At 45.0% G+C, this 10,733-nt stretch overlaps 1 protein-coding gene across 4 annotated transcripts in view; it reads right to left on the reverse strand.

Moving 5' to 3' along the window:
* The window catches only part of anks1ab (ankyrin repeat and sterile alpha motif domain containing 1Ab), a 49,523-nt gene extending 39,309 nt beyond the window's left edge, over positions 1-10,214 (reverse strand). Inside the window, exons 1-3 of one of the 4 annotated variants that reach the window (XM_014133472.3) lie at positions 9,771-10,204; positions 8,582-9,033; positions 2,636-2,702 (exon numbers count right to left, since the gene is read on the reverse strand). In XM_014133472.3, the coding sequence (XP_013988947.2) occupies positions 2,636-2,702; positions 8,582-8,872 (358 nt within the window). In that variant the 5' untranslated portion in view covers positions 8,873-9,033; positions 9,771-10,204. Of the gene's footprint in view, positions 1-2,635; positions 2,703-8,581; positions 9,253-9,770 lie in introns of those variants that run through there. The other 3 variants (XM_045691761.2, XM_082959311.1, XM_045691760.2) reach the window with 3 other exon arrangements.
* Positions 10,215-10,733: the final 519 nt, after the last annotated feature.

Genomic DNA, 10,733 nt, shown 5'->3' on the forward strand with positions numbered 1-10,733 from the left:
TTATCCAGAGCGACTTACAGTAGTGAATGCATACATTTCATACAATTTCATACATTTTTTTTTCTGTGCTGCCCCCCCGTGGGAATCGAACCCACAACCCTCGTGTTGCAAACACCATGCTCTACCAACTGAGCTACAGGGAAGGGATCACTAACCAGGACAGTAATGGACGAGGCATATTGATATTAGAGAGAGGCATGCGTAGCCAAGTGAACATATGGTTCCAGTGAGTGGTTGGGCTGACTGGGGACACGGTGATTCAGACAGTTAGCAGGCCGATGCTAACAAGCTAACAGTTAGTAGGCCAGGGCTAAACAAGCTAGCAGTTAGCAGACCGGGACTGGCAAGCTAGCAGTTAGCAGACCGGGTTAGCAAGCAAGCAGTTGGCAGACCGGGGCTATTAGTTAGCAGACCGGGGGCAGGCAAGCTAGCAGTTAGCAGACCGGGGCAAGCAAGCTAGCAGTTAGCAGACCGGGGCTAGCTAGCTAGCCTTTGGGGGACGTCGCGATGGGGGTAAGTCTGTTTTTGCCTCTTTGTGCGGTGACGTCGATAGACCAGTCGTGGAATTAGTAGGTTTCCAAGTAGCTCTAGGTAGCTAGTAGGCCGCGGTTAGCAGAATGGGCCTTCAGCGAACGTCATGCCTGAGGGGCCTGTTGGAATCCTCGGGCAGATTATGTCAGTATTCCAGTCGTAGAGGATTGGCGGGGTTCCGTGCCCCGTACCGGCCGTATAGAAGGGGTCCGCATATTGTAGCCCAGGAGTGGGCTTCGGTGGTAGCACAGGAGCCCTGGCCAGGCTAGCTTTAGGCTAATTGGTGCATGCTCCGGGATGGAAACGCTAGCCAGGAGTAGTCACCCGGGATTGCAGTTAGCTAGTTGCGAAGATCCAGATTAAAATGTTCAGAGTTTGCGGTAGGAATCCGGGGATATGGGGAAAAAAAAAAAATAATAATAGGTACTTTATACTCTGGTTTGAGTCACGTTGTTTGAACTGGCGAGAACTTTCCGAGCTAAAGGTTAGCTGATAACCGCTAGCAATGGTTTGCTGACTGATAGCTGGTAGGTAGTTAGCTGGCTAGCTTCAGTTGAGGGATTCCAGATCCGAAGTAAATAGAAATACTTTAGAAAAGAAAAACAGATCCACACCACATTGGGTCAGGCGGGTTGCAGGAGAGTATTTAGAAGTTGAGGTTTAGGAAAATATTTTTAAAAGATATGCGAAGAAAAATATGTAAAAAGATATATACAAAGACAAAGATGTCTGACTGCTACGCCATCTTGGATTCATTGGACGTTACTGACGTTATGACGGTGGCCTGTTCAGTGTAATGGACACAAATCGTCAGAGGAAGGCATATGTGCTGTATGATGTCATGATGAAAAAGACCCTAGCACAGTCAGCCTGCAGTGTGGAGCTATTACTGTAAATTAATAATACATATTAATAATACACATTACAACATTAAGCCAAAAGAGTGTCATTATCAATATGAGTTTGACATAAAATCCTCATAGCACAATGACCATAATCCACTGAGGTAAATAGCTTTGTGGAATCACATTATAGAAAAGTGTCTAAGTGAGATTTAGAGATCCAGTATACCAAGTTGAGAATGTAATCTAAATAAACTGAGCATTTGTTAGTCGGCTTCTCACTGAGAGCCGCCTGAAGGATAGACTCGATGAAGCAGAGAATAGATTCAGCCTCTATTGAAACAGCGCAGGAAAAATGACGGTCAAGTGAAGTTTGAATTTGATTTCTCTTAAAGTGGAAATACACTTCACACCACAAAACCCCATACAGATGACACAAGTTTCACACAAAACAAATGACACCTTGAATTGTTATGATTTATGGGAAAAACAAATCTTCATATGTTTTTTTGTCTTATATAATATGGTTGTTGGCTTCTAATGAGCCTGTACAGCATAGAAACAGGCTGCCTCTAACAAATCTGGTTAACCCTTTACCAGTGGTGTAAAGTACTTAAGTAAAAATACTTTAAAGTACTACTTAAGTAGTTTCTTGGGATATCTGTACTTTACTTTGCTATATATACTTTTGACAACTTTTACTTTACTACATTCCTAAAGAAAATAATGTACTTTTTACTCCATACATTTTCCCTGAACACCAAAACTATAGGTTACATTTTGAATGCTTGGGAGGTCAGGAAAATGGTCCAATTCACACACTTATCAAGAGAACATCACTGGTCATCCCTGCTGCCTCTGATCTGGTGGAATCACTAAACACATGCCTAATTTATAAATGATGTATGCGTGTTGCAGTGTGCCCCTGGTTATAAATAAAAATTAAAGAAAATTGTGCCGTCTGGTTTGATTAATATAAGCAATTTTCAAATATTTTTTTGATACTTAAGTATATTTTTGCGACTACATTTAATTTTGATACACGTGGTATATTTAAAATCAAATAGTATTTTACTGGGTGACTTTCACTTTTACTTGGGTCATTTTCTATTAAGGTATCTTTACTTTTACTCAAGTATGACAATTGGGTACTTTTTCTACCACTGCTCTTTACTTTAACGCTCTGTCATAAGGACTACATAGAGCTGTCATAAGATGGCTTACTGTTTGTATGCAACCTTTACCTACATGTCGGTATTTACCTGTGGTGCACTGCTGGTCATTGGATGACTCGATGCCTGCTCCAATCAGGTTCATGAGCTTCTCAATCTGTGGAAGAGGAGTGAAACATTAGGACAAACCAGATATGGTTACCCCCAGGTAATGATCATCAATATGTGCTCCTAAAGCTTGTTTCTGTGTGTTTACAAACAGTGTACATAGATGCTGACTAAGGAGGAGGGCAGCAATGATGGATGAAGAGTAAAACAACAACGTGGTGGGTAGTGTTTTATTGGTCCTTCACACAGGGTGTCAGGGTGAATTGCAATTTAAAGCGATTGAACCTTCGGTGCACGAAGCGCAGGGAAAACCTGTAGGCCAAATTGCTTTAGATCTCTGCAAAATGACCTTTATAAGATTCAATAAGGCTCTCTGCCCCATCTCTGAATAGAAAGTGAAAACCTGCAGTATACAGAGTAAAACAACAAGCCTGCGTGGAGGTTAACACAAAACAATCCAAGCACATCATGGGCCTAAAACATATTGCCTTAGAAAATAACTAATAATCATTTATCTTATGAAAGCAAAGTCAAGAAAATATTGCAGTAATATTGCACAGTTCAGCTCTGTCTGTTTGTGTAAGAACTGGTGTTGTGACATTCTCCAGCACCCTCTCCTCTTGGCAGACTGAGATTCTGGGACGAGAACTTCTCAGAGCAATGGAGGGAGCTTACTGTACTCTAACTGTTCAAGAGGTAGCTAATGCCATAATACAGTGCTATCCAGTGATTTAGCCAGCATATTCTACTACTATAAAAGCCTGCAAAGCTGAATCCGCTTTCACAAGTGACACTGGAGACACAGAAAGGGTTATTTGACATACTATTTAGTATTTGAGAAGCCCTATGCACTTTGCTAGTGGCATCAACACTCAGAAAAAGCCTTGATTCATTTAGAAGTCAGACACGTGGGAAGCATGGCAGCTCCCTCCAGCAATACAGACCTCACATATTCCATATCGAATTAACCCAGTTACATTCTATATCACACACGTACCATCAACACATTGCCCATACGCTATAGTGCACCTTATCTCGGCCCAAAAGCAGTTGTTTGAGGAATTCCATCTCATTACAATTAAAGAGCTAGAACATGCTGGGACTCTTTCAGCCTGAGAGTAATACAATTAAGGCTACACAACTGTTCCACATCATCACTCTTGCCAGATGTACAGGACATCAGGTAGAACAAATCTGTGGAAAATCCGTACAAAAATCTAGTCAGTGTAGCTATCATAACGCATCACATAATATATGATTTTTCAAAGTGAATTTGTGACCCCTTAAGGGGTCTGACATAGACTTTCCAGTAAGCTCTTGAGTGGCAAGCCTTTGATTAGTGCAAAAGTGGATTGGAATAATCAGATATAGAGACCACAAAGAAATAAATGATAACACAGTTATGAAGTGAAGGACCTGTTGGTGGACTCTGTTAAATCAACTGTGTTCCTCTTAAAGTGATCACACTGCAATCAGTTGGGATCTATATGCTAATCCTCTTAGTGGGCCATTCAATATCTCCTGCTGATGCCATGCTGCTGTCACACTGCTCTGTTACCCACACCAAGGAGCCAGGGAGAAGACCTGTTGAAAGCTGCTTACCCCAACTGGCTCATCAACCCATAAAACCTCCTCTCCAAACCAGGCCCTCTCATGGGTCTGTGCCTCTTAAGGGTCTGTGGTTACATTTGTATAGTAATGTATGACCACATTTTTTTAATGGCAATTCAACTCATTTGGGACAGTCAAGCTATCACTTAGCCAAGTCCCCATATAAACAAATGTAAATTTGTTAGTTATACACCCATCTATGTAGATCATGATGAATCACTGATAGCTATAAGCTTTGTGTAGGATCAACGTGGTCTCAGGGAAATTCGTATTATCCTGTTACGTTTATAGATTGCATTATGAATGGAATAGCATATGTGCATTATCATACGGATTATAGGACGTATTGTATCATACTTATTACACTGTATGTCCACCAGATGTGCATACAGTTTGCCGTATGTTGTTTTTGCCGGATGTCTAGTCCGCATTTACTTGACACACATGTACTTCACAAAGCTGCAGAAAGGCTTGCAGCATGGAGAAGGTTGTTTTCGCTGTCTCTGGGTTCCCTACCTTGTTTGACCAAAGCGCCAGTTGCTACCGTGACCTCCATGTTAAACATGTTGCATGGAGACACATTGCCAATGCGATTGGATTACCTGGTCAGTTGAATGTGAAATAGTTTGCTGGAAAGTGGAAGCTAGGTGCTGGCAATTTCTTAGCTAAGCTATCTAGAAAAGTAGTTAGCTTTGTAGTGTGGAAGGACCACCAGAGGGCAGGCTGGACTCACGGATAGTAGCCCAACTAGGCATGTGAGTCAAGGGGACCTGAGGCAATTAAGCACAGCTGATGGTACTAATGACCTATTATCTTTTCCCTACAAGAGAGGGGAGAGAACTAGCCAGAGAGAGGAAAAACCTATCTCTGGAAGATGGCTACCGAGAGAGAAGCTAACCACAAAGAACCATTAAGACGTGACAAACCCGTGACTTTTGTTGTAGTTTAAAGATAATCGTGTTGTGTTCCTGTTTCATCTGGAGAAGATGTATGTTTTTTCTTGGGAGATTTTCATTGATTATGTTGGAGTGTTTGTATTGACCAAAATCCCTCAATAGAGAACTGTGTTCAATCAAGAAACCAACTCCTGACTCGTTTATTCCACCTTTCTGCTTTAGAGTGACACCAAATTACTTGGTAGTTAGTTAGATAACTTCTGTTCATACCACCGCAAGGTAAAGCCACGCTTAAGTTGAAAATATTGAACGCATGCGGTACACAGAATGCACCGCAGTCTAGTGCGGAATTCCCAATGCAGTGTTGCAGACTGCCCTGCGCACTTCCGCTGGAACACAATGAGTTTGACGCATCTGGTGGACATGAGGCTTTACCCGGTCGTACAATAGCATACTAATTGGATGCCATACCTTATCATACTTCTTAGAGGACATATAATATGTCTTTCTCTTGAGAACAGGTTGCTTGTTGCTTGTTGTGTCCTAACAACAAAGGAGAATTACCTGGAGAATTCATGTTGGCGGTTAGGGGAACTAACGACAGATGTTAAGAGAATTTCCGTAGCAGGTTATGTTAAATGGGTTAAATTTAGAATAAGTGTTAGGGAAATGTAACAGGATCACTATTTTTTTAGGACAGGCCACAGTACAGACTAATGGACAAGTGTACAAAGACCCATGACTGAAGACATGTCAGAGGTGGGCTGATTTTTATGGAGGCTTGTTTCACCTGATTCAATGCTGAACTACCAGTTGGCTCTATCGGCTAGATGAGAACAGAATTTAAATCAATCGATTTAAAAAAAAAAGTTTGACCAAGCAGGTTTGCTCACATCCCCGCGCTATAATGACAGCCTGCTCTGTGTCAATCTGATACAGTGGGCGGGATGGGGACATAAGGCGGGTAAGCGACATGGCCTGGTGTTTCGCTGGGTGAGATATATTTTGTCAAAATAGATCTTATAAATAGATGTTCTCTCTGCCCTAGCTAGCCACATAAATTATGAACTGCGTTAAACCAGCATATGAGCTGAACATGTTAGTCCTCTTTCCCTGCTAAAATTATTTTCAGCCAGGGCCCCAATAGACTGCAGCAATGTTAACACGATGAGAGAAATGGACGAGAGCATGCCACAACAGACTCAGACACACACATACACACACACCACCCACTACAACCACAATCATCTCTCTGATACAAAAGGGTCATTTGAAGTGCGCTCACTAAAGAAAGGAGATATTCAAAGCGTCTCTAATGGCTAGAGGTATCGAGGTATGCATCTGTAACATGTCTGGTTTAGACAGATGTGTCGTTAGAGAATTTAACAGATGTACTCAAGATGTAAAGCTGTTGATCACAGTTGTCATCATACATGTCATTAGCATACTGTGTGATGATCCCTTGTTTGCTAGAGTGCTCCCCTGCATGGAGGACTGCTCTTATGCCAAAATTTCCTCACTATAACCCTTATATCAAATAAATGGGACAAGCATAATCAGGGTGAGATAATAACAAGGAATTACAACTATAAATTACTTCAGACAATTGTGGACAGAAATAAATGCCCAGCTGAGAATTCCAGGCTCTAACTGCTGGACATGCTGTAGTCTAAATCTGAGTGTGTCTGAGAGCAAACCAATCTCAACAGGAATATGGCCTCCTCTGCAGTTACTCCAACATATTGCAGTATGCAGTGTGTGTGTGTGTCACACCTGGCTTCCTCTCTTCCTAAGTGTGTGTAATGTAGACACTAGCTCTGGACTGTCCGAGGGGGACGGGACGTTGTTGATCTCCTTATGAGTAAGTCTGAGTAAGTCTTTGCCCTTGCATCCTCTCCCCCCAACCTGCCCAAAATGACACTAGAAAAGAAACAGACACACGGGGGTAGCTGCAAAACAGGATGCCCTTAAGAACAGAACAGGACACCCCTCCCAGCGTGGCCTGAGTAAACAGTCCTGCCGGAGAGCAGAGAGAAGAGGGAAGAGCAGAGAGGGGGCCAGGGAACCAGACAGTCCTGTCAAAGAGGGGAGAGCAGAGAGGGGGCCAGGGCACCAGACAGTCCTGTCAAAGAGGGGAGAGCAGAGAGGGGGCCAGGGCACCAGACAGTTCTGTCAAAGAGGGGAGAGCAGAGAGGGGGCCAGGGAACCAGACAGTCCTGTCAAAGAGGGGAGAGCAGAGAGGGGGCCAGGGCACCAGACAGTCCTGTCAAAGAGGGGAGAGCAGAGAGGGGGCCAGGGAACCAGACAGTCCTGTCAAAGAGGGGAGAGCAGAGAGGGGGCCAGGGAACCAGACAGTCCTGTCAAAGAGGGGAGAGCAGAGAGGGAGCCAGGGAACCAGACAGTCCTGTCAAAGAGGGGAGAGCAGAGAGGGGGCCAGGGAACCAGACAGTCCTGTCAAAGAGGGGAGAGCAGAGAGGGGGCCAGGGCACCAGACAGTCCTGTCAAAGAGGGGAGAGCAGAGAGGGGGCCAGGGCACCAAACAGTCCTGTCAAAGAGGGGAGAGCAGAGAGGGGGCCAGGGTCCCAGACAGTCCTGTCAAAGAGGGGAGAGCAGAGAGGGGGCCAGGGAACCAGACAGTCCTGTCAAAGAGGGGAGAGCAGAGAGGGGGCCAGGGTCCCAGACAGTCCTGTCAAAGAGGGGAGAGCAGAGAGGGGGCCAGGGTCCCAGACAGTCCTGTCAAAGAGGGGAGAGCAGAGAGGGGGCCAGGGAACCACACAGTCTTGTCAGAGAGCAGAGGGGAGAGCAGAGAGGGGGCCAGGGAATCAAATAGTCCTGTCAGAGAGCAGAGAGGGGGCCAGGGAATCAAATAGTCCTGTCAGAGAGCAGGATGGGATGAACCAGAAAATACAATCATTTCTATCTAGACTAGAGTTCAAAACAATACAGCGTCAGACCAGGATTGAAGTAAGTGTTGAGGCTGGGGTTGTGGCCTGCATTAGCCTACTGGAAAGCAGGGGAAACAGTGGGGAACAGAAGAGACGTCAAGCCATGCGCGGGTTGACCCACAGTAAGCAGTCTGACTGTATCAGGAGTGACAGCCCAAGCCCAATTAGCCTTGTGTGCCAGGGCTGCTATGGGGTATCGGTGGGAGTGATCAGGCCACTCATGCATTCAGCACTTGCCTGCAGGCATTCTGCAGCGACTGTATGGGTAAAGTCAGCGCCACTGCTGCCCCTTCCCTCCTGTCTATCACTGTTCTTCCTTCCTCTCTTTATCACTCTTGATCACTCATTACAACTCCCCCTCCTCTCCCCTCTGCCCCTAAAGGAATTAAAAGCTATATTTGAAGCCTGACTATGTTATTAACTCTCCTAGTGCCAATCCCTGCCTATCACCCCACCCAGAGAAGCCAGAGAATTACCTCATCCCACTCGGAGGCGAAGGAGGGCGATCTCTCCATCTGTTTGTTCCCAGAACTGCAGTTAGCCACAGACTCACAGCAGCTGTTCAGACCCCCATCCTCCTCACCCAGGGGAGACACCAACAGGTCTGAGTCCGACTTGGAGAGGCTCCGGGTCAACTTCAGGTCCCCCGGAGGCTTCAGCCTGACCGGAGGAACAGCCACAGCCCCTGTTGACTCCCTGGCCTCAGCCTTGGAAGTGTGGACCACCGTGGCATAGATGGGATCAGCATCCAGGAGGGAGGCTGACATTACTGTGGAGCTGCTTGTGTGGCAGTGTTAGGATCCTAGCCTCCCTGTACCCAGGCCTCAGGCAGCAGTCTCTCTTCTTATACCAATGGTCAGTGCAGAGAGGGCTGTAAAACACTGCAGGATCCAGCAGTCTCAGTCTGTACAGAGCTTCCTGTTGAATTCTGAGGAAAAGCCAGACAGAACGGGTGATGTAAGAAACAGTGAGGCAGGAAATACCTCTGTCGTGACACTAATAAGAATCCGCCTACTAAATCATTTATGTTTAAAACATATTAAATCTATTCCATTTGGTGAAACGGAGCGTGTAAGAGAGAGGATTGCTGCGTGTGTCCATAGCTCAGATACAATCATCAGGGTCCACCCACTAGTTGTATCCGGCAGCTCTCCCCTTAGTGACTGCTGCCTCAGAGTTTTTTATGCTTTCCTTCCCCTCTCTTCACGTCTCTCTCTTGCTTTTTCTCACTCTCGCTCTATTCCTCCTCTTTCTCTTTCAGCCTTCGCTCTTATTCTTGAGCAACATACTATCTTTCAAATGGTTGAGTTTCAAACAAGACTGCCTAGATAGAAAGACTATTCCCAACTACATGAATGAATAAAACAGACACCAGTGTAGTCTAAAGGAAAATTAAGAAATGAATGTGATACACAACACACACAAACATACACACGCAAACATAACACACTCAGAAAATTATCTCAGTAAGACACAACAATAGAATCAGATTCTGAATATTTCAAAGGAGTCTAGCTGCTTTATACAGTTTTAAAAATAATGCCCTGTGCTTGCTTTTCAAAAATTAATCTAACACAGCAACAGATAGTTGCAACAGCTGCTTTCAGGAACTGTAATAGCCTTAACAACGTCATGTGAAATCCCCATTGATCAGTTTTACCATACCTGCACACCTTGTCTTTGTCTGTCTGTGATCTCAGAAGAGCTGCCGTCCTGTTCCTCATCTGTCCTCTGACTCCCTATCGGAGGACCAAGTTTGTCCCGTCCCGTGGTGGGGATCTGAGGCCTGGCCTTATTAAGACTGACAGCTGGGGTAATCAGGTTACTGACGCAGTGGGTGCCTGCCTATTCAGAGGGAGGGCTGCCTGCGAGGATTCCTCCACCACGCTCTGTGTGCTGTACCACTGGGTCTTGGATAAGCCCCTGAATGAATTCAAGTATATTTTCTGTTCAAGATATTTGCTCCATTAGGCATTTGAAGTTGACTGCCAGGCATTTCAATGGTTAAAATGGGTGAAGAGACTTGATGGCTTGACGAGAATGCAGAACGGATCCCACACACTCTCATATACTGAGCAGTCTATTCATCAGGGGTTGATTCTGACAAAAGGCTCTCTTGTAAGGCGTCCTTAGCCTTCAGCAGCACCCGCTGTCATGCACTGTGTACCTTCCCTGTAGTGCCCTCAGTCAGCCAAGTCCCTGGCCCGCCCACCTCTTCCCTTTGGGTAGTACTGGTATGTACAAGACACAAGGGATAACATCATAGATAGATAGATAGATAGATAGAGAGAGAGAGAGAGAGAGAGAGAGCACTGCTCAGCAATGACGACAAAAAACTGAGGTGAAATAACCAAATTATTCATAACCATTTAGTCCATTTTGAAAGGTTCTGGGCGTTGAATAAATGTTTACAGAGATGTAATGATGCCTTAATGGTATATTAGAGAAACTAAAAGAAGAAGGAAATACGTATGCTCCTTCATCTGGCTGCAGAGCTCCAGGGCAGAGAGAATGACTCATGAACATGGTCCTCCAACCAAGCGAAGCACAGCCAGCAAACACAGCAGCACAGTGTTGTAAACACACGCAACACAAGCACCTCTCTGTGTTTCAGTGTGTTGTTTGCTC

Source organism: Salmo salar, chromosome 12, assembly GCF_965601325.2.
Source record: "Salmo salar chromosome 12, fSalSal1, whole genome shotgun sequence".
Taxonomy (NCBI): Eukaryota; Metazoa; Chordata; class Actinopteri; order Salmoniformes; family Salmonidae; genus Salmo; species Salmo salar.